Raw genomic sequence first — 27,957 nt, 5'->3', positions numbered from 1 at the left:
TATTTATTTTAAATACAACATGTTTTTAAATAAACTTGGAGGGTTTGAAAATCATCAGCAACATCCTGAAACCCACAGGGGTCATTCAAATTCTTCCTCGCCTGGCTTGAAAGTGTTAAGAAATTCATGAGGCAGCATTTGGAAAACCTGCTGCTTCCAAAATACACACTGGGTGTTTTGGACTAACTGTAGTTCATTTACAAACGGCATGCTGGAGCTGGGTGGGACCTGTGAGGTGCAGCACGTCGCAGGCATGGCAACTGAGGTCCAGAGAGGCGACTTGCTTAAGATTACACTGCCTTGATTTCTCACTCGCATAGCATAGTGATGAGATGTTCAGCTGATACTTCTATAAGATAAAGAAGAATCATAAAGTGTTTCTCGGAGATGAAATGAGAGGCTGTGAATACACAGAGGCTGTGAACGCACTCTCATTGGTGTATCATGGTTCCCATTCAAGTTCAGGTCAAATCCATTTCTCCCAGGCAGCCCAGAAAGACAGGTAATGGAGACAAGTGTACACACCTTCTTCCTATGTTAGCTGACAAAGAATAAATGTGTCACAGATCATGGCAAGGCAGGTTCTTTTCCCTCAAAACTTCATAGATTCCTAAAAATCCTGTAATGCTGGGACTCTGCAGTGCCAACTACCATTTTCCTAATGAAAGTAGCCTTAATATACTGTAATGCAACTCTGACTTTCTATTGACCACTCTGCAGAGACCAGTAGAAGACTTTAGAAACTTGTTCCTCAGAACAGACCCATAGTTATTTCACGGCTTCATTCATTACCTTGTATTAGCACTTCAAGCCTCTGCAATAGGCCTCTCCCACTGCACTGGTAAAAGTTGCTAAAGTCCCAATTGCCAAATCCAGTGGACTCTTTAAATTTCTTTCTTTTTGAGACAGAGTCTCAGTCACTCTGTTGCTCAGGTTGGAGTGCAGTGGCTTGATCTTGGCTCACTGCAGTCTCTGCTTCTCGGGTTCAAGCAATCCTCTCATCTCAGCCTCCGTCAAGTAGCTGGAATTACAGATGTGCACCACCATACCTGGCTAATTTTTGTATTTTTAGTAGAGGCGGCGTTTTACGATGTTGGCCAGGCTGGTCTGGAACTCCTGACCTCAAGTGATCTGCCTCCAAAAGTGCTCGGATTACAGGCATGAGCCACTGTGCCCACCCTGATTCTTTAAATTTCTCAACTTATTGTCCTCTCTGTTCCATTTGACTATTCTGACCAGCTCTCTTTCTGAAAACTCTCTTCTCTATAACTTTCTAAGATAATTCTCTCTCTCCAAATTCTTCTACCACTGACTATACCCATTCAGTTTCTTCTGCTGCTCCTCTTCCTCCATCTCCTGAATTATTGGTGCTGCTCATGGCTGCATCCTTGGCCTTTCCTGTTCTCACTGTACACTTGGTCTCTAAGTAAACTTGTCTGCTTCTATGACTTTAATTACCATCTAAAACCTGATGAGTTCTGGCTAAATCTCTCTAGTCCAGGCCTCTCCTCTGAGCTTCAAATCCAAATAAATCTCAAACTGCCTACAAGGCATCTCAACATGGTCATTCTACAAGGCAACTTCAACTTACAGTGGCCAAAAGGCAATTCTTTCTCTCGTCTTATAATCCCTATGTTGAGGAATAATGTCGAGCCTCTGCTTATTCTCCCAAGTCAGGAACTAGAAAGGCATTGCAAATTTCTCTGTCCCTATGACCTGCCAATACATTTTCTCAAGTTTTGTAGCTTCTTACTTCCTTGTTTCTTTCCTTTTTTGAGATAGAGTGTCACTCTGTTTTCCTTTTTTGAGACAGTGTCACTCTGTTTTCCTTTTTTGAGACAGTGTCACTCTGTTTTCCAGGCTGCTGTGCAGCGGTGTGATGTCCGTTCATTTCCAACTCCACCTGCCGGGCTCAAGTGATTCTTGTGCTTCAGCCTCCAGAGTAGCTGGGATTATAGGCATGCACTACCACACTCAGCTAATTTTGTATTTTTAGAAAAGATAGGGTTGTACCATGTTGCCCAGGCTGGTCTTGAACTCCTGGCTCAAGTGATCTGCCTGTCACTGCCTCCCAAAGTGCCAGGATTAAAGGCTTGAGCCACTGTATCTGGCCACTTCCTTGTTTCCTGAATGCAGTGCTTCCTTTCTATTCCTACTGCCGGCTGTCATAGTTCAGACCTCATCCCTTGCCACTGGGATTCCTGTGATTATTTCCCAGTTGGATACCCAGCCTCCAACCTCACCAGACTTTGATTCATTCCCTGTGCTATGGACAGAGTGCTCTCTCTTATACATAAATATATTACTCTCCTGATTAAAGTGACTAAATCTCTCCACATCCTCCTTCAGTCACCAGTGGCTTTATTTTATTTATTTATTTATTATTTATTTATTTTTGAGATGGAGTTTCACTCTTGTTGCCCAGGCTGGAGTGCAGTGGCACAATCTTGGCTCCCTGCAACCTCTGCCTCCCGGGTTCAAGCGATTCTCCTGCCTCAGCCTCCTGAGTACCTGGGATCACAGGCATGAGCCACCACTCCTGACTGATTTTTTGTATTTTTACAAAAAACGGGGTTTCTCCATGTTGGTCAGTCTGGTTTCGAACTCCCAACCTCAGGTGATCTGCCTACCTCGGCCTCCCAAAGTACTGGGGTTATAGGCATGAGCCACTGTGCCCAGCCCACCAGTGCCTTTACACATATCTGTGGACACTTAGAGTTCTCCATGCTTTGGCTCCTAGATCGCTCTCATGGCTCTTTATTCTCCACACTCCATATTCTTGACTGCACAGCTTGAGATTCCCTAAATAGTTATTTCCAGCTGTCTTGACATCTGTGCTCGATTTACAGTACCTATAGTATTTATAATACTGTATTATACTGATTTGTTTACATATCTGTCTCCTATTCAAACTACAGACCTCTTAGAAATAAAAACTATGTTTATGCTTGTGTCCCCAATACCTAGGGCTGTCTCTGCCACATGGTAGGCTCACAAAAAAAAGTCTGTTGTATGATGAGTGGGTGCAGGCATGATTTAAAGGAGGGAAGTCATCCTGCCTCACAAAACAAGATGCTTGTTTTCTGTAGGAGAAAGTATTCCAGTCACCAAAACTCCGTTACCCAAGATGGATAGCTCTGTGCCCTGGAAAATACAGAGTGAAGCAGATTACAAACGGCATGTCCTCTTCTGTGGAACAGAGGTTATCCAGGCCAAGGCGGCTTGCTCTGGGACCGTGAGAGCAGTGGTACTGCAGACTGGTTAGCATCACCTCCTTTTTCTTATTTTTAATGGCACATTTTTGCTCAGTTTGTCTAGTGCCTTAAATTTATTAGCTAAAGAGAAGCTGTTTTTTCTTTATAATCATAGTTTTTTAAATTTTTAATTTTTGTGAGTATAGTAGCTGTGTATATACTTATGGGATACCTGAGCTGTTTTGACACAGGCCTGCAATGTGAAATAAGCACATCGTGGAGAATGGGGTATCTATTCCCTCAAGCATTTGTCATTTGAGTTACAAACAATCCAATTACACTTTTTAAGTTATTTAAAAATACACAACTAAGTTATTATTGACTATAGTCACCCTTTGTACTATCAAATAGCAGGCCTTACTCATTTTTTCCATTTTTTTTTTGTACCCATAGATAAGGAGAAGTCTTACCTACAGGTACAAAACACACCAAATATATATAAATCCATATATTTTAAATACCAATTGAACTATGGCATATGCCTGTTAGTAAAAATGATAGTACTGATGACACTAATTATTATTTATGTGCTTTGCAGTATGTAAACTATTTCCACCATATCAAACAAGCAGAGCAGAGATGCTTACTGCTTCTACTATGCCTATGAATAGGCCGAGGCCACACAATTCAATGAACTTTTAAAAATACCATGGCCAGCAGTTGACGAAGCTGCACCTAGAACCCAGGTCTTCTAATCCTGAATCCCAAGTTCTTTCTAGGGTGGGCTAGAAACTGCAAATGTTACATTGCAAAGTATTAGAAAAGTGAGTCCATCAGTATTTATTGGACCACTTAATTTTAATTCAAGTGACATGCGCGTGCATGCACACGTTTGGGTCATTTTCTTAAAATAAAATTCTATTTGGCAAAGCTGTGCTGTGCACCCAGTACGGGGGTTTCCTATCTCCGGGATGCATTGAAATTGGAAGTGGAGGAAAGGAAGGCCAGAGAGAGTACTGGGCTCTGAGAGAGAGATTTCCGTTCTAGCATTTATGGATTTTTCTAGCTATCTTTCCATTGCCTTTGAGCTTAAACACTGTTCAGATATCAGTAGAGAGAAACAGAAGCGGTGTTGCAGTTTGGAAGAGCACCAGCAGTACTGTTGGGCTCCTGAGAGTGTGGGGTGTATGTTTGTTGTTCCAGGATTCAACACTGCAAAGGGAGACCTTGTGAGATCCATTCTCTACCCCAAGCCAATGAATTTTAAGTTGTACAGGGATGCCATCAGGTTCCTCCTGTGCCTCGTAGGAACAGCCACCGTTGGGATGATCTATACTCTGTGTGTCTATGTGCTTAGCGGGGTAAGCTGTCTTTGCTCTTTTATTAAACGTGTACATACTCATCTATATATATTTTGTACTGTACATGTTGGCTTTAATCTAGGATGTAGTTTACAAACCTGGGAAACAAAGCCAAGCCCTGAAACCTGTGTGTGGACTTCCAGATCCCAATCAGCAACTGATCACTAAGTCCGTAATAACAGACAGGCTTCATGGGATAGTGGGATAAAGCTATTTATTCATTGATATATCAATGTACTTCTCTTTTTTATACTATTTTTCCTTTTCAATCTGAGAATATATTTATTTCAATAAAGTAGCATTTTTATAGCGATCGAACGAGGGATTTTAAATAAAATCAGACACCCAGTTTTCGTGAGGTCATGGAAGACTAGTATGTTATTCTTTGCTGGTAACAATATAAATCACATTTTTTTTTATTGCTATTTGGCGAAAGATAGAGCGATAAACGTGGTCATGCCTTTAACCCACTGATATCATTTCTTGAAATTTGACCTAAAGAAGTAAACAAAAAGAAGGAAGGCTGGGCACAGTGGCTCACGCCTGTAATCCTGCACTTTGGGAGGCCAAGGCGGGTGGATCACCTGAGGTCAGGAGTTCAAGACCAGCCTGGCCAACATGGCAAAACCCCGTCTCTACTAAAAGTACAAAAATTAGCCAGGCATGGTGGCAGGTGCCTGTAATACCAGCTACTCGGGAGGCTGAGGCAGAAAAATCACTTGAACCCGGGAGGTGGAGGTTACAATGAGCCGAGATCACATCACTGCACTCCAGCCTGGGTGACAAGAGTGAAACTCTGTCTCAGAAGAAAAAAAAAAAAAAAGGCAAAGAGTCATATGCTGTTCGTCAGTGATTTGTCTGCAATAATTAAAGAATGGCTGTCATCCAGGAACCTCCAGAGGAGGTGGTGAGGAAGGCCCTTGACGTCATCACGATTGCGGTTCCTCCTGCTCTCCCTGCTGCTCTGACCACAGGCATTATCTATGCCCAGAGGAGGCTGAGGAAGAAAGGCATCTTCTGCATTAGCCCCCAGAGGATCAACGTGTGTGGACAGTTAAACCTTGTCTGCTTTGACAAGGTATGTGTGTTTCATCCTTATTGTTACCATCATTTTTTACCATTGCTGTCATCGTGTGTATCTACTTTTACCCTCTTGCAAGGCAGGAGACATAGAATGTGGGTGGCTGTCTTCATTTTATCCCTGGTTAGATGCGTGATCTGGCAAAGATACGTCTCTTAAGCTCGCAGAGTCCAAGGTTTAGAGAAGAAGTGGGTGCTAAATAGGAGAATCTTTTTGGGTCCTTCCAACTTCAATATCCTATGAAAAGCAATTAAAATAGCATCCCTTTTCTCTGCAGTCAAAACCTTGATATAAAGAACAAACTTTAAACCCTTTACTCTCGTCACTGCTGTATCCTTGATGCTGAGAATATTGCCTGGTGTAGAGTTAGTGTGCAATAAAGATTGATTGAATTAATGAACGAATAAAAAAGGAAGAGTTTATTAAACTGAGCCTTACTGTGAGACTCATATTGAACTTTTGCTGTATTTTCCCATCTGTAGTTTATTGTCTAAAACTACCCTTGATTATTTGCCAGTTATTCCCAACCAGCCTCTTATCCTACCATCTCCATCTCTGTATTGTATTTATTTAGTCTGTACATACATATGCTGGGGTGAAGGTGGGAGTTGTGAGAGAATAAGATGGAAATGCCTTTCAGGGCATTGTGAACAGAGGCATGGAGGCAGCAAAGCAAGAGAGTGTGGTTTTGACTAGAGCAGGCTGTTGGTAATGGGAGAGGCTATCTGTGGACCTTGAATGTCTGGCTTAGAAAGTGTTTACATACATTTTAAGCAGTGGAGAGTTATTGAAGGCTTTTGTTGCTGTTATTGACTTCTTTTTTAAATTTGCCTTTTAAATGTGGTAAAATACACGTAAGATAAAATTTATTTTAGCCATTTTTCAGTGTACTGTTTACTGGCATTAAGTACCTTCTCACTGTTCTGCAGCCATCACTACTATTCATTTTGAGGACTTCTTTTATTTTCCCAAACTGAAACTATATTCATTCAGCAGTATACTGAAGGTTTCAATAGTTGAGAATTAATGGGATCAGGGCTGTATTTTATAATTATTGGAATATCAGAAAGATCTACCAAGAACAGAAAGTCAACATAACTCTTGCTACCATTTTAATATTATTCTGTGATCAAACTAGCAAGGTAAGAAATGACATTCTATTTATGAGATTATATCCTTGGACTTGGAAAAAGAAACAGGAGTGGGAGAGATAATTGTGACCTGAATTTGTATAAAAAATGAGCAATAATTATGAGTAATTATGATTCTTTTACTGTATGCTAGATGTTAAATGAAACACTTTATGTTATCCCATTTAATCTTCACCACAACTCTCTGAGATTATGACCATGTTACAGATAAGAGCTCTTATATTTAGAGGGATTAATTTGCTCTGGTCACACAACTGGTGTTTAAACCTAACCTGAATTCTTAACCATTATATTGCACTGAGAGAAATACCATCACTTTTTTTTTTTTTTTTTTTTTACCAAATAGCAAATCACTTCTTTCAAGTCTTTTCACACACAGTGCCCTGTAGGTAAAAATTCCACTCTATTCCTTATTTTAATGACATATTTTAAACTTCTGCTATGAAACTAGGACTCACCCATTTTATATCGAGGACTTTCCCATCCATTCAGGCTACCATTAGATCCTCAAAACAATCCTCTGAAGTTGTGAGGAAGATACTTTTTTTGTTGTTGTTATGGAGAACACTAAAGTTGGAAAAGATTAAGTTCCAGCTTGTTAGACAACTGGCATAAGCTCATCAACGCTTCCAACGGGCACTCCAGAGACGTCATGGTGCCCCTCCTTGAAATGCTGATCTTGTTAATATGTTTGTGAAGCATTTTCTCATTACAAAAATACCTTATTTATCTGCACTATGGGGACCCTGGTTTTTTTTTTTTTTTTTTTTTTTTTTTAAGTAGGGAGGTGGTTTCGTTGTGTTGTTTAGGCTGGTCTCCAACTCCTGAGTTCAAGTGATTCTCCTGTCTCAGCCTCCCGTAGTGCTGGGATTACAGGCATGAAGCACCGCGCCTTGCCTGGATCTTCAGAGTAAATGCAGCATTTTGTTTCTGTTCAGACAGGCACCTTAACAAGGGATGGCTTGGACCTCTGGGGAGTCGTGTCTTGTGATAGGAATGGGTGAGTACCTTGGACCAAATGCATTCTAGTGTCTCTTTTCCCAAAATTCCATGTTTTCTCTTGAAATTACTAATGGAGACATTTGGACTTTGGCTTTGGTGAACAATGATTGCCAAAGCATCTTCTTTTAACTTCTCATCTTGAATTCTTCAAAGCCTCACTAAAGCATACCCATTTCCCCCCATCCCAACGCAGTCCCATGCCACTCACAAATCCGGGAGATGAAGCTTTGACACTGCATCCAAATCCTCGCTAAAATATAATTTGCTTCCAGCATGAAGTTGACCCAGTAGAAGTAATGTAGACATTACCAGGACACTGTCCTTTAAGGAGGTAACATTCTTGGTTCAAGCTGAAGCCTCTTGACGTGCTAGGAGGAAGAACACTGCTCTTACTTTTGTACCCTGAATTTCAGGGAGGGAAGAGGAACATTTGTAGAACCGTAGCTAGTGTACTCATTTTTCTTGGTATTCCAGTTTTAAGAACTCTACTTTCTGGCTGCTGGAAACTCCTTTTTCTTTTTCTTGCTTTTCTTTTCTTTCTTTCTTTTTTTTTTTTTTTTTTTTTGAGACGGAGTTTCGCTCTGGTCACCCAGGCTGGAGTGCAGTGGCATGATCTTGGCTCATTGCAACCTCCGCCTCCTGGGTTCAAGTAATTCTCCTGCCTCAGTCTCCCGAGTAGCTGGGATTACAGGTGCCTGCCACCATGCCTGGCTAATTTTTGTATTTTTAGTAGGAACGGGTTTCCCCATGTTGGCCAGGCTGGTCTCAAACGCCTGACCTCAGATGATTCGCCCACCTCGGCCTCCTAAAATGTTGGGATTACAGGCGTGAGCCACTGCACTGGGCTGAAACTCCTTTTTCCTAGCAAGTGAAGACAGTTTTGGCAGTTCTCAGCATGGTGTGTTAAAGATTTGCACAGCCCTCTCCTGTGGCCCTCTTGTGGCCATGTTTGAGTTTGCATCTCTGCCTGCTTTTTCTGCTCGCTACGAACTCCTGGAGAATCAGAACATGAAATCTCTGATGCACTTGACATTTATGTTTTGTTTGAAAATGAAAGTTTTCTCCTGTAACACTTGTAACTTAAATCACAGAGCATTTTGTGCATGAAATGTTCATGGTGGTTCTTTGGCATTATACAGATGACATGTAATTTATCCATAAAATATGCTAATTACACATAGTTTAATACTTGTCATATTAAAATACCATTTAGAAACAAGTCTAATTCCTGGATTAAAAAAGTGATTCTTGTGCTTCTAACCACTTTAGTGTACAGAAGAAACCTCTTAACGTGTTAAACTCTAAAGTTTTTTTCATTTTTCCTAGAGGATAGATTTGGATATATTCTTCGTCTCATGGTTCATTAGTGTTTTTCTGTTTCAGCTTCTACAAAATATGTGCACATTTATTCAAATATCTGTGCACCTTGAGAGCAGTCTTGTTCTTATTTAGATTTGCATCTCTAGTGCTGTAACTCTGTACCAGGCATAGATCGTAGGTGCACAGTAATTGCTCATCTAAAATGAACTCAATATATTCTGTCTTTTGAATGTTCCGCTTATTGAATTGACACCATATTATTCATAAAGCTTTGGAAACTTTCTGTTTCTAAAAGTGACTTGTTACATTGAAGTAATAACAATTGATATGTTATTGATAACATATCAGGGAGGGTAAATGATCCCTCCCTCCCTCCCTTCCTTCCTTCCTTCCTTCCTTCCTTCTTGCCTGCCTGCCTGCCTGCAGATCAAAGTTGAATTCCAGTGATTAAAACAACAATTTAAAATAAAAAACAGCAAATTTAATTAATAAAATGAAACAAAACAGAATTAATTCTAAGAAGTGAGCACCTGACTTAGAGGCTATTAAATGCCGTCTTGTTAAACGTGAGCTCATCTCTGATATTTCTTCTTTTCCAAAAAGCCCTGATTGTTGTGCCAGATACTTTAAGAACTATTAAAGGCTATCAGGGATTGATAACCAGAAATACTCAGATAAAAATGCACCGACAGGATTGATAGAGAGCTTTATGTATTTGCTGTGCTAACCAGAGTCTGGCCCAATCCTCTGGAATGCAGAATTATATACTCAGAATTACAGACTAGTGACAGTGTACGTCTCATAGTAAAAATAAGATTTTTTTTTTCCGATCTGTATTTTGCTTTTCAGTGTGAGTTTAAGTTTCTGTGTTAACTATACTGCTGGTGGTCTCTTCCTTTTAGATATTTACTAAAATACCATCAGGTATGCAGTCAACCACCAAGATGAGTTGCTCTTTTAACACATAATAATGAATATAACTAACAGGGTCAACACAAAGCCAGGACATTTTTGAACTCTTAGTGTGACAAAAGGAAGCTTGAATGCAAAAGCCAGGAAGCCACGTGGCTGAATTGTGAGTCAACGTTGCGATATGTTTGCTTTCAAAGCAAAGGGCTAGAGCAACTTAAGATTATCTTTAAATAAATGCAAGGTCCATATTATCAGAAGTAATTGTCTGTCTTGAAATGTGGTCTCCAGGATTAGACAATGACAAATAGGAATTTTTCCAAAAAAGAAGAATAAGGAAAGTGAGAGGGAGGCCTGATAAAACTGTTATTAGAGGAACAGCTAGAGGTTCCTGTGCAACACCAGAGGGAGGGAGGTAAAGGGGAACGGCCGAGTTGATCCGTAAGTTCGAAAGAAGTTGGCATGTGGAGGAGCGGGAGCAAGTGAACTCTCACTGGCTCCCAGGAGCAGATTTTGCCACCACGTAGGATGAAGCTTCCACCATTCAGACGTCCTCCAAATGGGATAACCTGCTTTGAGAACCAACGTCTGTGCTGCCCATTTGAGAAGGGGCTGTGACTAACCAAGCTGCAGATGACATTCTTCTTGTGATGCCAGAGCTGAACTTAATGGCCTCCACTCTGAGTTAGTGAAGGCACCTGGCCTATAACATTTGAGTTGTATTTTAATAGCTTTTTAGATGAGACTGTGTTCTCATCTAAAATGAAATGATGGGGATAATGGTTGGGATAGGGACACAAGAGGCCAGGGTGGAAGAGGGGGATGCAATGTTCTTTTGAAAAATATTTTTAGCCAGGCACGGTGGCTCACACCTGTAATCCCAGCACTTTGGGAGGCCGAGGCGGGTGGGTTACCTGAGGTCGGGAGTTCAAGACCAGTCTGGCCAACATGGTGAAACCCCATCTTTGCTAAAAATACAAAAAATTAGCTTGGCATGGTGGTGGCTGCCTGTAATTCCAGCTACTCAGGAGGCTGAGGCAGGAGAATTGCTTGAACCTGGGAAGCAGAGGTTGCAGTGAATCGAGATCACGCTACTGCCTTCCTCCAGCCTGGGTGACGGAGTGATAGAGTGAGACCCTGTATCCAAAAAAAAAAAAAACAAACAAAATAAAACCTCAGAGACCTTTCTTATACTCAGTGAACTTACTTGGCTGAATGAAACACTATTAATGTGGGAGGATTGGAGAGTGGCTATTAATGCAACAAAGCATATTAAATTATGTTTTATAAAGATGTTTGTTTTCACCTCCAAGATGCTCTGTTTTGGCATGAGGAGATAGAATGGAAACCCATTTCCTTTTCTCCTTCAGCTTTCAGGAAGTTCACAGCTTTGCCTCGGGCCAGGCTTTGCCATGGGGCCCGCTGTGTGCGGCGATGGCCAGCTGCCACTCTCTGATCCTTCTTGATGGGACCATCCAGGGAGACCCTCTGGACCTCAAAATGTTTGAAGCCACCACCTGGGTAAGCCTCTGATCTTCAGAGAACCTGAGAAGCTTCTTCAGTGCCAGAGCAACATAGGCAATATCAGAGCTATGTAATTCTTATAAAAGGTGAGGTGTCCAATGTGGAGTACATTTGGTAGTGAAGGGCAAACTCATCTAAGCCTGGTTTCCTCATCTGTGCAATGAAGCTAATAATAGCATCTACATAATGAGACTATTGTGAGGATTAAATGAGATGATGTGTTAAAAAAATCCTTGGCACTGTGCCTGGCAAATATTAAAGGTTCAATCAAAGGTTCAATCATATTAATATAATTGTAATTATTATGTAATTATTTCTCATCTCTCTGTACTGTTCTCTGATCATTGTCTGGTTTCAAAGATTTTCCAGAATATGGGAATCGGAAAACATTGCTTTCTCCAGTGCTCAGGATAACTCATAGACTCATGGTGACTATAAGTCTTATTTCTATTAATTTAGTATTGATTTTATTTCCAAGACTAGAAACAACAAAAAGGAAAACCACTAAAGAGCTTTTGTTGAGACTCTAAACTAGATTTAAGAGCCAACAGTGTAGTTCAGGAATCTGGCTTTTCTGATTCTAGTTTTGGCTCTGCTCTAACTGACTGCTGAATCCTGTTAAGCCATCTCTCATGTTGGGGCCTTGGCTCTCATGACCATAAAATGAGTTAGACCAGTGGTGTTCACATAACACAAAACAAGACAAACAATCTGGAATCTTTTCGTAAAAGGAAGCATTCTCCAGAAACACTGTAAAGACTGAATAGCTGGAGTTACTCCAGCTGAAATAAAAGGTGGGGTCTAAAGATGAGGATTAAGGGACATGCATCCCCGACTACTTAGCCATAATCCCTTCCTTTCTCCCTGCGCTGCATATAGCTCTCGCCTCTGGTGGCACACTGGGAACACCACTGAAAGAGACAATCTTCAGGGTCCCTTCCAAATCTCCTGGAGCATTTAGATTTCATGGGAATCTAATGTTACTTTGCCAATCCTCCATCTTTTCTGGGTTACCGATTCCATATCTTTAAATAGGGATTGCAGTTTCCTCTCTGGGACCTTGTCAGCCACTCAATGAGATGATTACAAAGCACTGCATTGTCTTTGGGCAAAAGGCCCCTTTGACTATAATTTAGGGTCATTATTATAGCAATTACTGATTATTAACCATGTATATCACAGTCTCTGCCCTGCCCTACCCCAGCCCTACCCCAGCCCTGAGGACCATCCATCCAAATTATTCAGACATGCAAGGGCAGGAAGAGCCGTGAAGTGCAGGAAAAGAACAACAGAAAGGTGCTTGCTTCACACAAAAGAAGTCTGGCCCTTCATGTTCGTGACTTTCAAGCTAGGCTCTTCAGAAATAGAGAATGAGCCTTTACACAGCGCATTCCAACAGAGAAAACAAGATAAATTGCATGAATAATTCAAAAGTGTCTGCCCTTCAAGTTGTGCAGCATTTTCAATGCATTATTATTATTATTATTATTATTATTATTATTATTATTATTATTATCATTTTGTGGCAGAATAAATCTGGTTCACCTCTGAGAGAAGAGACACGGAAAACACATTGAGGTGGTCTGAGGATTTTCTCAAGGGGAGGGTTCAAACATAGTATCAGTGGGCAAACAATAAATATATCTCTGCAATGAAATATCCTATTTGTGAAATAGGAAATGGCTTTTTCTGGGGACGATTTCCACATCAAGGGAGTGCCGGCACATGCCATGGTGGTTAAGCCCTGCAGAACAGCCAGCCAGGTAAGCCCTGCTTGCTCTTCACCCCACAACACCCAAACTCAAAGAGAAACTCTCTTCGGGCCCCCAGGTTTTGAAAGATCACAGATGTGTCTTTGAATTTCAGGTGTGAAAATGGGTGAGACGTTCCCCCTTATTTATGAAAATAAAGATTACGGAAGGAGTGGTTAATTCCCAGTAACCAGAAGCTATATCAGCAGATTCCTCTCCTTTCCCCATCCCTCAACCAGGTCCCAGTGGAAGGAATCGCAATCCTGCATCAGTTCCCATTCTCATCAGCTCTGCAAAGAATGGCAGTCATTGTCCAAGAGATGGGAGGTGACCGACTGGCATTCATGAAAGGTGCACCAGAGAGGGTGGCCAGCTTTTGCCAACCTGAGACAGGTCTGTAACTTGACTTGGATTACACCTGGCAAATCTGTATCTCCAGATAAATATGTTCCCACAGCGTTTGATCTATTGATCCAATTGCCTATGGGTCATCACCAGTTGGGTGACTCACTGGCATTCCAAATGCAATACGAAAACCAAGCTTGTCTTACTCATTTCCTGCATTTCCCGGTTTCCTGTTGGGTGCATGGTACCAGCATCCGCCGCCCCCACCCCTTCGGTATCATCCCTGATTGCTTGCTCCCACTTCGTGCCTCTGTCTTGTCAGTTGCTAATCCATGGCCCTTCACTGCATCTGCTCATGCCTTCCTCATTCTCGATCACTTCAACAGTTGGTGGATTGACCCTCTGCCTCCAGTCTCCCCACCTCTGATTTGCCCTCTGTGCTGTGACCAGACTTTCTACCTCACGATTCTTTTAGTTGCTCTCATAGGCTCCAGGATCATCTCCAGTTTCTTTAGGATCATACGTAAGGCTTTCAGGTTTGAACTCCCAGTGAACTTTCCAGATGGACCTTACCACTCCTCATCCTGTGCTATTCCTGAGCTGAACTAACTCTTCACAGCTTACTCCATGCCTCCAGGACTAAGCTCATAATTCTCCCTCCGCCCCAGAATCCTGCCTTTACTGAACCACCTCCTCCCAGGCTGGTGTATCCACCACCAGACGCTTTCCACAGCATGCTGCAATGGCCTGGATGATAGCAGTGATCTCATTTGATTGCATGGTTACTCTGCTGGCTGTAACTCAATTAGACAGAAATCCTTAGAGCAGAACTTGTGAGTTTTTTTCAATTTCATACTTTTTTTTAGCCTATATTTTAAGTTCAGTGGTACATGTGCAGGTTTGTTACGTAGGTAAACTTGAGTCATGGGGGTTTCTTGTACAGATTAATTCATTGTCCAGGTATTAAGCCTAGTACCCATTAGTTATTTTTCCTGATCCTCTCCCTCTTCCCACCTCCACCCCGGAATAGGCCCCAGTGTGTGTCATTCCCCCCTATATGCCCATGTGTTCTCATTATTTAACTCCCACATGTAAGTTTGGTTTTCTGTTCCTATGGTAGCTTGCTAAGGATAATGGCCTCTGGCTCCATCCACGTCCCTGCAAAGGACATGATCTCATTCTTTTTTATGGCTGTGTAGTATTCCATCATGTATACGTACCACATTTTCTATATCCAGTCTACCATTGATGGGCATTTAGGTTGATTCCATGTCTTTGGTATTGTGAATAGTGCTGCAATAAACATATATATGCGTGTGCATCTTTCTTAATAGAATGATTTACCTGCCTTTGGCTATATACCCAGTAATGGGATTGCTGGGCCAAATGGTATCTCTGTCTTTAGGACTTTGAGGTGTCACTGCACTGTCTTCCACAGTGGTCCAACTAATGTGAGGTGTCACTGCATTGTCTTCCACAGTGGTCCAACTAATGTACACTCCCACCAACAGTGTATGAGCACTTCTTTCTCTCCACAACCTCACTAGCATCTGCTGTTTTTTGACTTTTTAATAGTCACCATTCTGACTGGTGTGAGATGGTATCTCATTGTGGTTTTGATTTGCGTTTCTTTAATGATCAGTGATGTTGAGCTTTTTTCTTTTCACATGATTGTTGGTCTCACGTATGTCTTCTTTTGAAAAGTGTTAATGTCTTTTGTCCACTTTTTAATGAGGATTTTTTTGTTTTTTTTGGTCTTGTAAATTTTCTTTAAGTTCCTCATAGATGCTGGATATTAGACCTTTGTTGGATACATAGTTTGCAAAAATTTTCTCCTGTTCTGTAGGTTGTCTGTTTACTCTGTTGACAGTTTCTTTTGCTGTGCAAAAGCTCTTTAGTTTAATTGGATCCCATTTGTCAACTTTTGCTTTTGTTGCAATTGTTTTTGGCATCTTTGTCATGAAATCTTTGCCCGTGCCTATATCCAGAATGGTATTGCCTAGGCTGTCTTCCAGGCTTTTATAGTTTTAGGTTTTAAAAGTCTTTAATCCAGGTTGAGTTAATTTTTGTATATGGTGTAAGGAAGGGGTCCAGTTTCAATCTTCTGCATATGGCTAGCCAGTTATTCCAGGACCATTTATTGAATAGGGAAGCCTTTCCCCATGCTTGTTTTTGTCAGGTTTGTCAAACATCCGATAGTTGTAGGTGTGAAGTCTTATTTCTGGGTGCAGAGCTTGTGATTTAATCTCTGCACAGCCAATGCCTGGCAGATAGTAGATTTTCAATAAATGTTGGTTGGTTGAACTGAAGAAAAAAGAATTCTACACTTTTTCTATCTTTGTTTTCTTTTTTCAAATGCTTCATTCTCATTTTAGCTTCACTACGCCTGACGAGGTCAACCCTGACAATGTAGTTATGTTCAGAATTTTCACTGACTTGTTTACATATCTTTGTAGAGGTGTGCTTTCTGGGGCAAAAGTTGGATGTTTGTAAAGAATTTCCTTGAGGGTACTGCCTAAGTAAATACTGCGTACTCACCCTGTGTTTCTTTCTAAACAGTACCCACTAGTTTTGTTAGTGAGCTTCAGATTTACACGACACAGGGCTTTCGAGTCATAGCACTGGCCTACAAGAAGCTGGAAAACGACCACCACACCACCGCCTTGACCAGGTAAATGGGGATGATTTTGATAAAGCAGAAAGGTTTGATGGAAAGATGTGCCAGGTTGGAATGGCAAGTGCATTAGACTGGGATGGACTCGGGGGTTCTGGGTGGTGGACAGAGCAATATAGCTTGCTGAATTTGTGTGCATAACATGTCTCTGAACACTGGTGAGTAGAGATAGAGTGATCCCTGCCCTGCCTCAATCCCAAAGAGAATGTGAGCACTCACTGGGGGATTTTGTGAGAAATAGTCATAGAAGATGTATAATATGATGTGGTTTTTACAGCCTTGTGAAAACAGACATAGGAATATAATCAGCATTTCAGAATTTGAAATTGTGATCATGTCCCCATTTTAAAAAATTATAGTTGGTGGATTGGTTGGGAGTTATGAAACATAACATTTACCTGAAAAAATATTTGATAGGAAATACACAGCTTAATGAAACAAATAAATACAGCTTAGACGATATAATCCTGGTAACATCTACAAAAAAACAAGGAAAATTTCCATACTAGGGAAAGATTTTAGCCTATAGATTCAATTTTACATTTTAAGGTTAAAATAGAGATGCTTAACAGCTCAAAAACTGCAGTAATTGTAAGTTCAATTTTATTTTTTTAAATTCCACCGTTTTCAGGTATCATGTTTATTTCACCTTTCATATCATTTCTAACGTTTAATGTCAGCCACCACTGCTTATGCTGTTGTGGAGCTAATCCAGGCTCATTTTTAAATTTAAGATTATACATTTGGAAAGTCTAACCTATTTGTTTCAATCTAATCAAAGTCAACACTCTCGTAACCATATTTTTTAACTCTTAATATTCTAAAATAAAGTTCACATATATCTGCACATATTCTTTGTAAAAATATATAATGACCTATTATATAGTAAAAATAAAAGCAAAACATATAATGTTTCACAAAGGTGATAGTTTAATAAATGCTCAGCTGACTCCACTAACACAAAATGAAGTAATAAGTTGCTTGTACCTGTGTATAGAATAATTGAGGCTGCAACATCTACAAATACAGACTGATACAGGTGTGTTATGTATTACAGACTCAGATACCTCAGTCTTGCTGCCAGTGAGATGACTGTGAAGTGGTTAACAAGTCTTGGTAAAACTCTGAAGAAAACAGTACAGTCTCCTCCCAATTTACATAGTACAGGTAGTTACATTTCTGCAAAATTCAACAAAATATTATAAGTGTGAAAAATACTTTGTGTTTATATGTAACACATATAAACTAGGGGGAAAAGCTAGGGAAATTTTAATAAACAATTTTGTAATTGCTTAATATAACATAGTAATATTATATATGCCATAATAGTACAGTATATTAGAGTATAATAACAGTAAAACATATACAAGATAAGCCCAAAATGACTTAGGAAAGTACAATAATTTTTCAGTGTCCATGAGTGTCCAGTAAGATATTCAAAAGGCACGTGGGATGCAGGATAATTACTCATCGGGCATTGGTCTTTTCAGAGTCTTGCGCAGATGCCAAACAAAAAAATCCACCATGTCCTCTAGAGGGAGTACTGTCTCTGCTGAGAATGACTGCTGTGACCCAACCCTCTCACTTTGTGAATGGGTAAAATGAGGTCCAGAGTGGGAAGTGGCTCATTGTGTTCGTTTCCTGGGCTTGACGGACCACTCTCCCCACGGGGCCAGTTTAATGTGACCCCTGAAACTTTGGCCGCAACAACTCTGCATATTTGTTGCAATTTGACCAACTCAGTTCAGGGTCATTCAAGTGACGGAGCTAAAAGTAAACTTTGAGATTGGATATCACATTTTGAAGGAGAGAAAACTTGGGTCCAGGGAAGGGAAGGGACAGAGCAGAATTGGGAATTGAACTTAGTTTCCTGAGAGGCTGTTGCCAAGGGCTGTGGTAAGAGTCTGGCTACCATGCTGCTGCTTCTGATTGTTATGATACGATATTTGCATATTTACAAGTTGCAAACTCATGGTTTTGAAACGCATGCACGTAACAAAGCACTTACTGTGGAGACAGATGAGCAATGGGGAATAGTGAGGGCTGTGGCACACGGGAGAGTACATGTCCTGGTTGAAGGTACTGAAATTCTAACTTTTAAAAATCTTGTATGGTCTAAACACAAATCACAAATTCTCTAATAGAATTTGATCTTAGGTCATCAATTTGCCTCTCCTGTCCTAAAGCACATCACTACCATGTATATACATAGCCAAATTAATTTTTTTTTTTTTTTTTTTTTGAGACAGAGTCTCACTCTATTGCCTAGACTGGAGTGCAGCGGCATGTTCTCGGCTCACTGCAACCTCTGCCTCCCGGGTTCAGGTGGTTCTCCTGCCCCAGCCTCCCGAGTAGCTGGGATTACAGGTGTCCACTACCATGGCTAGCTGATTTTTGTTTTCTAGTAGAGATGGGGTTTCACCATGTTGGCCAGGCTGGTCTCAAACTCCCAACCTCAAGTAATCCACCCACTTCGGCCTCCCAAAGTGTTGGGATTACAGGCGTGAGCCACCATGCCCAGCCACATAGCTAATGCAAATTCCTGATTAGGATGGAAGATTCTTGCTGTTGTTGTGTGTGTGTGTGTGTGTGAGTGCGTGTGTGGTTACTCAGGGTACTTCCAGCATTGGTATCATAATCTCTTCAAAGGTTATTGGCCCACTTTATGCAATGTCATTTTTTTAAAAGTCACATGGATTTTAAGAACATGAAATGTAATCACAGGGGTGACAATGCTTTGTATATATTATGCTTATTCTTTATTATTTTTAGATACTTCAGGAGGAGGCATAATATCTGTGCAGGAAGCTGGAAGAGATAGAATGCCATTCCAAGTTGCAAAGCTTAAGACCCCTTAAAGAATTAATCCTTTTGATTTTTTTTTTTTTGATTCAGATCAAATGCTTATGAAAGGAAAACTCATGTAATGTTAGAACTAGCAGAGACTTTGGAGGTGCAAAGACGAACCTGATTACCAGGCAAAGAAAGTAATTTAGTCATGCTCCCACAGCAAGGCAGTGGTAGAGGGCTGACATTAGAACTCCAGTCTCTTGATTATTGTGCCTTGAACCATGCAAAGGCCATAAGCCAGAGGAGCTAGAAATACTAGTGCCAAGGAAGGCCATAGGCTATGGCAGATGTTTGACCCCGCAGCCATTTTCTTGGCCTAATCTGGCACTTCGTGGTAGGCTCAGGTCATGTCATCTGCAGAAATAACCAAGACCTGGGACCTGCGTACCAGGATCATGAGAAAGATTGGAAGACCTGTTGTGCCAAACCCCCATTGACTTCAGTAGGGAAGGCACCAGGTTCAAGAGGTTGAAGAAGAGACCTGGAGCCAGCAAATGAGACATGGGGTTTTATTAGGGGCTCGCCTACAGGAAAGAGAGTCCAGTAACAGCGGGCTGGACAGGAGAACCACCTTACATATAGAAACAGTCCAGTGGCAACACAGTGGACAATGCATCTGCCTTCCCATACTCCAGTGGTGGTGAGCTATGCAGGAAAACCACCTCTGCCTGCAAACATCATGCAGTTTGCATAGCGTTCTCACTTGACTCCTTAATGACCTCCACCCAGCAACCTTCATCCAACTCACATCTCAGGGCCTCAGCTCCCTGTATGGCCTGGCATATGTTCCACTAGACGGGACGGGGGCTCAGAAGTTCCTCAAGAGACAAGGAACAAATCTCTGGGTTGGCCATGGCCAGATTTCCTAGCTTGAAACATACATTTAGGTGCATCTGCCATAGAGGGTCATTCTAAGGGTATGTTTAAGTAGTTATTGCTACCACGTGCATTTACCCTGTAAGACCTCAATCAGGCATCAACCAAGTTATCTTCCAAACACCAGATTAAATATCATCTTCTACAGGAAGCCTCCAATCCAGAAATGATTGCACCCTCCTCTCTGACTCCATGGGACTCTGATTTGGACATCTGTTATCATGCTTTTCTCAGCCTTCCACTCAACTGAGATGAGCCATGTCTAAATTCTACCTCCCAGTTGGATGTAAAATCTGGAGTGAGAGGCTACTATAGTCTCTGCTGCTACAGTCTCTGCTACTGCAGTCTCTTTATATTCTGTTCCACTTTTCCTCAGTGCTGTTCCTTGAACTCAGTAGAATTTCTGGATGAGGAATTTCCATAGGTTACCTGGCAAAAAATGGTCCCAACAGGCCTCTGAGCATTTCAACTAGGCACACATTTGCTGAGCACTTGCACGGGGTTGGTGGTGAACACACTGAGTCACATGGGATTGTTCTCAAGGAGCTGCAACAGTGTAACAAAGCAGAAGGCCAAGAATAAAACATGGGCAAATAAAATGTGAGTTACACTGAAATATAAGTAATATGCCAAGGGAGCAATTTATTATTATTATTATTATTATTATTATTATTATTATTATTATTATTTTGAGACAGGGTTTTGTTCTTATTGCCCAGGCTGAAGTGCAATGGCATGATCTTGGCTCACTGTAACCTCCACTTCCTGGATTCAAGCGATTCTCCTGCCTCAGCCTCCCGAGTAGCTGGGATTACAGGCACCTGGCACCATGCCCGGCTCATTTTGTATTTTTAGTAGAGACAGGGTTTCTCCATGTTGGTCAGGCTGGTCTCGAACTCCTGACCTCAGGTGATCCACCCGCCTCGGCCTCCCAAAGTGCTGGGATTACAGGCATGAGCCACTGCGCCTGGCCGGGAGCAATGATTTCTGTCTGAGGAAGCCTTTGTGGGGGACGTGGCATGAGGCTCCCAACATCAGGAGGGTTTCAATAGCAGATCATGGGGAAATTACAACCTTTTCTATGAAGTAAGGACACATGCCTTACAGCAGTCTAAAGCAAATGTCTACGGATGGTTGAGAGAAAACCCATGGCTAGTAGTTCAGCTTGGCTGGAAATGAGGGTGGGTGAGGAATTTAGTGATAGCTGAAGCTGCAAAGATAGTTTGGAACCAGATCATAGAGAGATTTAAATGACAGGTTCAGAAAATGGGAAATGCCATCCTTTCAAGCCTGCTCTGAGGTGAGTAGTTCAGACTGCGTCACTTCCGGTTTCTCCGTGGAGGCTTTAGCAGTTTCCTGGGAGCACCACTAATGCTAGTTCATGACCGTAGCTGATGTGAGACCCCCTATTGAGACAGGCAAAGAGTCTGAGTGGGTGCTGCTTTGGTCTGTGTTTCAGCCAGAGTTAGACAGTGCTGGTGTCTTGTTCTCTATCTGTGTCTAAGATAAATAAATCATGGAAGAATCTTTGAACTGTTCTCAAATGGATTCCCCTGCACTCAGTTCTGTAGAATATCCCTGAAAATATTTGTGGGGTGGATAGGAGCCTTGAAGTCTGCACCTATTTGCAGAAACATTCACGCTTGATGCAGAAGATCATTGCTACCAGCTAGGGGAGAAAGAAAGGGATGAGCTTGACCTCAATAGAGAGGCCTGTTTGTTGAGATTATGACCTCATATCTCCTGGGGCTAAAATAATATTGATTATAGACTTGGCTGCTGGAGAAACTGGCATTTTATTTTATTTTTCTTTGCGCCTCCCTTATTTTTCATGCTTTGTGCCAGAGCTAAAGCTCCCCTTTGTGGGTAACAGGTGAGGCAATGAAAATCAGACTAGCCACAACAGATGGAGGAGACCCTTACGGGCTTTCAGCTCATTTTCTGCAAAGGTTAAAGCAAAGCTTTTGCTTAATAAATACTCTCTTCCTCTTCATTCAGTTAGAGTAAATGTCTCCAGAGCCTTTGTGTCCCCTCCTGTCCTCTTTCTGGATCACTCCTGGTCCCTAATCAGCACCTAACAGTGCTTGAATAAGTGAATGGAACCACTACGACAGGGGTCTTTTTCTTTTTGTTTTACTTCCTGTAAGAAAGCTGTAATGTGGCTGGGTGCAGTGGCTCACGCCTGTAATTCCAGCACTTTGGGAGGCAAAGGCCTTGAATTCAGCAGTTCAAGACCAGCCTGGCCAACATGGTGAAACCCTGTCTCTATTAAAAATACAAAAATTAGCTGGGCATGGTGGTGGGCACCTATAATCCCAGCTACTTGGGAAGCTGAGGCAGGAGAATCACTTGAACCACTGTCCTCCAGCCTGGATGACAGAGCGAGACTCTGTCTCAAGAAAAAAAAAAAAAGACAAAAAAAGCTACAATGTGTGTTATTTCTGTTCCATACATCTATATATGTATTTTCAGGGAGATGGTCGAATCAGACCTGATATTTCTGGGGCTGCTGATCTTGGAGAATCGATTGAAGGAAGAGACAAAACCTGTCTTGGAAGAGCTCATCTCAGCCCAGATAAGGACTGTAATGATCACAGGTATAAAACAAAGTATATGGTGAAAACAGTAAGAATTTGATGTGGAAATAGACATGATTCACTCATTTAATAAATGTTGTTGACGACCTGCTCTGGGCCAGACACCATTCCAGGTGCTGGAGATGGGCAACAAAAAGGTGCAATTACTGCTTTCCCAGAGTTTCCATGTCAGTGGAATGAGAGAAAATCAACCAACCAGTCAAATAGTATCAGCGTTTTGAGGTACACAAATAGGATAATGCGGAAAAGTGTGTTTGACCATCTGTTTGAGATGAGCTGGTTAAGAGAGGCCTCTCCGAGAAGTGACATTTGAAATAAGACCTGAATGACAAGAAGACATGAGCCAGGCAAAGGTGATTTTTATTGTCAAATGCTAGAAGAAGAAGCATCCTCAGTTGATGGGGTCTATAAATATGCTGAAGGCTCATCAATCATAAAATCCACGATTCTAGAAATTAAAGAAAATGCTCTCCTCTCTGCTCCCAGTCCCAACTCCAGATCACACAAACAAGATAGCAACGAGAATAAATCACACCAGAGAAATGTGTGAAATTTCTCAATGAAATCAAGTGTGACTTTATTAATAAAATTTCATGCTGATGCTATAATTTTTTAATTGGGAAAGAGACTAGAGGTGAATAAATGATTTCCTAATGAAATCATGTTCATATTTTTGCAGTGTGTTGCCTTTCTTCTGCCTGCTCTTACAGTCAGATGCTTTTAACTCTATTATCATTGATGTCTCAAAGATACATTATTTCCCCGTCAAAGCACGCACTTTCTGTTCCCACTTCCCCTGAACCCAATTCTATAGTTGCAAACTCTAGAATACTTTTATTTCCTCTTTTGTACTTCTCTGTCCCCTGTTCTACTCCCCACAATCCAAGAGTGTCTTGGACTGTTTTTACTTTCTCCTTTTCTAACAACCCAGTCTAACTTTTTGAAGTTGCTGAGTTCATTTACTATTGATTAGGATTTCCCTTACACTGTGACCCTTCTGTTTCAAAAATCTTTATTTAGCACTTAGATGACACATTCTCATAATCTATCCTTAACTTAGATTTATGTACAAGTGTTCATCCTTCTCCACCCTCTCTCTTTACTTCCTCTTTTCTCATATTGAAATTTCTGCTCTATTTCTTTCCTTGCTTGTTTACAATTGTTTTCCCTCAAGTATTGCCCTTGGATGGAATGGAGGGGTGCTCTTTGATTTCTTACACATGCTTGAATATCTTTCATTGCTCTGACACGTGAATGGCATCTTGCTCAGATAAAAGATTCTTGAATTATTGTTCTTTTTTCTTAATGATCTGTATGTAGAGGCTATTCCTTTGCCTTCTGGCTTCTGATACTGCTTGTGACAAGTGCAGTGAGAGTCCATCGTAAGTAACTTATTCTTTTCTGCACATAAACTTTTTAACTTTGGAATTTAGAAATGTTTGCCTTTGTGTTTCCCTTATTTCATTAACTTAGTCTGGAACGTGGACAGCACTTTTAGAAAAACTTTTATTTTATTTTATTTTTTACCATTTTTGACCTCTTTATTTTTAAGTCATAATATCTGTCACTTTGAATGTTATACATATGATAAAACAGATTATGAAAAGTATCATATTTATAGCAAGAACATTGGTTTATATAACTGAATCACCAAATACGCAACCCCTTGTGACAGTAACTTAATGGACTCAACTCTGTCCTCTGAATGGACCAATTTTGTGATGATTCATTCACTTAAAAAGTCTTGAGTTGATGAGAGTTTCTTGTTGCTTCTTTCTGTGACCCAAGGCTTTCAAATCAATCTCTGGAAACCAGTGATTAGAACCAGAGTTCCCCAGAATTAAGAAGAGATAGGAGTGGGAGAAACATGGAGAGCACCTTTTAATCTTTCTTCCTGCGAGAAAAAATTTTCCTATTGTTTATTTAATTTTTGCCTCTGGTCTCCATCCATTTTTACTTCTGGAATTTCCATTGTTATCTATCCTCTCAGTCTATCTGTTTTTCTTGTAGTTGTCTTATTTATTTATATATTTATTTTTTAGAGACAGAGTGTTGCTCTGTTGCCCAGGCTACAGTGCAGTGGCAGGATCATAGCTCACTTCAGCCTTGAACTCCTGGGCTCAAGCAATCCTCCTGCCTAAGCCTCCTCAGTAACTGGGACTGCAGGCATGCACCACTGTTCCTTGCTTTAGATTATATAGTTTTATAATTTTGCTTTAAGACTTTTTTTTTTTTTTTTTTTTTGCACCTAGTTTGTTCAAACCACAATCTCAGGTCTCAACAATGCTCTTTATCTTTTTCAAATCACGTTTTGAATTGTTCAGTTCTTAAATCATGTGTGGGGTGGGATTTGAGTTTTCCTAAGTGTTCTCCTTATTTATTTTTTATTTTTATTTATTTTTTGAGATGGAGTCTCGCTCTGTCACCAGGCTGGAGTGCAGTGACATGATCTCGGCTCACTGCAACCTGCGCCTCCTGGGTTCAAGTGATTCTCCTGCCTCAGCCTCCCAAGCAGCTGGGACTACAGGTGTGCATCACCACACCCAGCTAATTTTTGTATTTTTAGTAGAGACAGGGTTTCACCATGTTGGCCAGGATGGTCTCAAACTCCTGACCTCAGGTGATCCTACCGCCTTGGCCTCCCAAAGTGCTGGGATTATAGGCATGAGCCACTGCACCCGGCCAATGCTTTATTTATTTATTTATTTTTTATATACATATTTTTGAGATGGAGTCTCACCCTGTCACTAGGGCTGGAGTGCAGTGGTGCGTTCTTGGCTCACTGCAACCTCCGCCTCCTGGGTTCAAGGGATTCTCCTGCCTCAGTCTCCCAAGTAGCTGGGATTACAGGCATGCACTGCCATGCTGGCTAATTTTTATATTTTTAGTAGAGACGGGGTTTCACCATGTTAGTCAGGATGGTCTCCATCTCTTGACCTCGTGATCTGCCTGCCTCGGCCTCCCAACGTGCTGAGATTACAGGTGTGAGCCACCGTGCTTGGCCAGTGCAGAAAAGAATAAGTTACTTCTCTAGTCATGTGCTCTGATTGTTCTTCCTGATCTTTTCCGGTCCAGTGTCTCGGATTTCTTAGAAAGGTTGTTAGATTTTTCTGTCAGATGATTGGAGTTGAGGCCTGGGCTGTTTATCCCGAGAACTGGATGTCTCACAGGTGGTAGATCTCTCCCAGGTGGTAGATCTCTCCCAGGTGGTGGATCTCTCCCAGGTGGTGGATGTCTCACAGGTGGTAGATCTCTCACAGGTGGTAGATCTCTCCCAGGTGGTGGAGGGCAAAAAGCAGACAGGCTGTCAGCGGCCTGCTGTGGAGCATGGAGGAAACCTGTGAGCACTCAGGGCTCCCTGTATCCTTCCAGCCTCAGGCAGCTCCTTCCCACCACTTCAGCTCTTTTGAGGATCTTCGTGCATATTTTGGTAGAAACCTGGGAGAAGCTATGTTAAGGATAGCCAGCCAGATATTATATGATTAATTTTTTAATGGTTGCTCTAGGCATCACAACGTACATACCTCTCCTTTCAAGAAGCCTCATAACCAGGAATGTCTCTTGCTTTCTCTTCTTTATGTGATTGTTGTCATAAGTATGACATATGTCGAAAACCCCCAGCAGATAATGTGATAGTCTTTACTTTCAACAGTGAAGGGTTAAAGAACATGAGTAAAGAAAATTAGACTTTTATAATTACCCAGATCATTATCATTTCTATGTTTTCATTCCTTAAGTTCTAAGTTAACCTCTGGTATCATTTCCTTTCATTTCACCCTAAAGAACCCTGTAGCTTTTGTTGTTGTTGTTTATTTTTTGAGCATGTCCGCTGTCAACAAATTATCTTCATTTTCCTTCATCTGGTAAAGTCTTTATTTCTCCTTTATTCCTGAAGGATATTTTCAGCAGCTATTATAGGAGTCAGAATTGACACTTCAAAGTGAAAGATGAAGTCAGCACTTCAAAGATGTTCCACTATTGTCTTCCCTGCGTATTTTTTATGAGAAATCTGTGATAATTTGAATTATTGTTTTCTTATATGTAATGTGGTTTTCTCTAACTGCTTTTTTTGTTTATCTTTGTTTTTTAGCAGTTTGATTACTATGTGTCTGGTTGTGATTCTCACTAAGTTTATCTTGTTTGGAATTCACTGAACTTCTTGAATCTGTACATTTAGGTCTTTTATCATACTTGGGAAAATTTCTCCTATTATTTTGTCAGTTTTTTTTTCTTTTTCAACTTTTTTCCCTCATCTTCTTGGACTCTAATGACATGAATATGAAATATTTTGATATCTTTGAGTCTGTTCACTAAAATGATTTTTTTCTCTCTGCTCTTCAGGTTGTATAATTTCCATTGATCTATTCTGCTATTGAGTACATTCAGTGATTTTTTTTTTTAATTTCAGGTATTATATTTTTAAATTCTAAAATATCCATTTGGTTTTTTCCCACAGTTTATATTTTCTTGTTGAGAACTTCTAGCTTTCATTTCAAGAATATTAACAGTTACCACAGGAAGGGGTCTTACAATAGCTGCTTTAAAAACCATTATCTGACACTTCCAACGTCTAGACTATCTATAGATTGGCAACTGTTGTGGCTTTTCTTGAGAATTGGCCAGATTTTCCAGATTTTTCATATTGAATATCCCAAACATTTTGAGTATTATGTTGTGAAACTTTGAATCCTGTTAAAATCTTCTGGAGAATGTTGAGGGTTTTCTTGTTTGTTTGTCTGGCTAACAATCAACCGTAAGTTCTATCTTTCCTGTTGTAGGTGGCAGTTTCAATCTTAGCTTAAATATAAAATCTTTTGCTATGGTGTTTGGGTCTGCCTCACTCAGAGGTTACTCTCACAAATGGGGAGTGATTTATATCATAGTTCAATTCCTGGAATTTTTGTTATCTGTCTTTGGACCTGGTCCACACATGCACAGCTCTAGACTGAACTTGGGACTTACGTAATTCACATACTGAATGAGTCCCCATGTCTGGCTCTCTCCTTTCCAGGATTCCGCCCATGCCCTTTAGCCTACAAGAGTCCCTTTTCCTGGCTCTTCTGGCCAGAAACACTGGGCATCTTTTAGAGTTCTGCTGCCCAAACAGCTTTTTAACTGAGGCCCACGTGCCAGTCAAATATGGAATAGGGAAGAGAAAAAAAGTCGAGAAACTCATCCCCTTGTGGGCTGCTTCTGCACATTTGACTGCCTTCTACCATCTGCCTGCTTTTGTTTACTTTTCATAGTCCTTGGGGAGTTGCTGCTTGGTTTTTGTTCAGAGTTTTCCATTGTAATCAGTGGGAGAGAGAGATCGTAGTGGGC

At 41.0% G+C, this 27,957-nt stretch overlaps 1 protein-coding gene across 1 annotated transcript in view; it reads left to right on the top strand.

Annotated features, from left to right (window-relative positions):
* ATP13A4 (ATPase 13A4) overlaps positions 1-27,957 on the top strand; it is a 157,967-nt gene that overhangs the window by 91,082 nt on the left and 38,928 nt on the right. Inside the window, exons 10-18 of the mRNA XM_023214899.2 lie at positions 3,090-3,260; positions 4,398-4,555; positions 5,445-5,633; positions 7,726-7,787; positions 11,389-11,539; positions 13,219-13,305; positions 13,533-13,686; positions 16,198-16,309; positions 22,511-22,635. Coding sequence (XP_023070667.1) covers positions 3,090-3,260; positions 4,398-4,555; positions 5,445-5,633; positions 7,726-7,787; positions 11,389-11,539; positions 13,219-13,305; positions 13,533-13,686; positions 16,198-16,309; positions 22,511-22,635 — 1,209 coding nt within the window. The remainder of the gene's footprint in view (positions 1-3,089; positions 3,261-4,397; positions 4,556-5,444; positions 5,634-7,725; positions 7,788-11,388; positions 11,540-13,218; positions 13,306-13,532; positions 13,687-16,197; positions 16,310-22,510; positions 22,636-27,957) is intronic.

The sequence above is a fragment of the Piliocolobus tephrosceles genome, chromosome 2 (genome assembly GCF_002776525.5).
Source record: "Piliocolobus tephrosceles isolate RC106 chromosome 2, ASM277652v3, whole genome shotgun sequence".
Taxonomy (NCBI): Eukaryota; Metazoa; Chordata; class Mammalia; order Primates; family Cercopithecidae; genus Piliocolobus; species Piliocolobus tephrosceles.
Note: the sequence above shows the minus strand (reverse complement) of the source record. Positions and strands in the feature narration are given on the sequence as shown.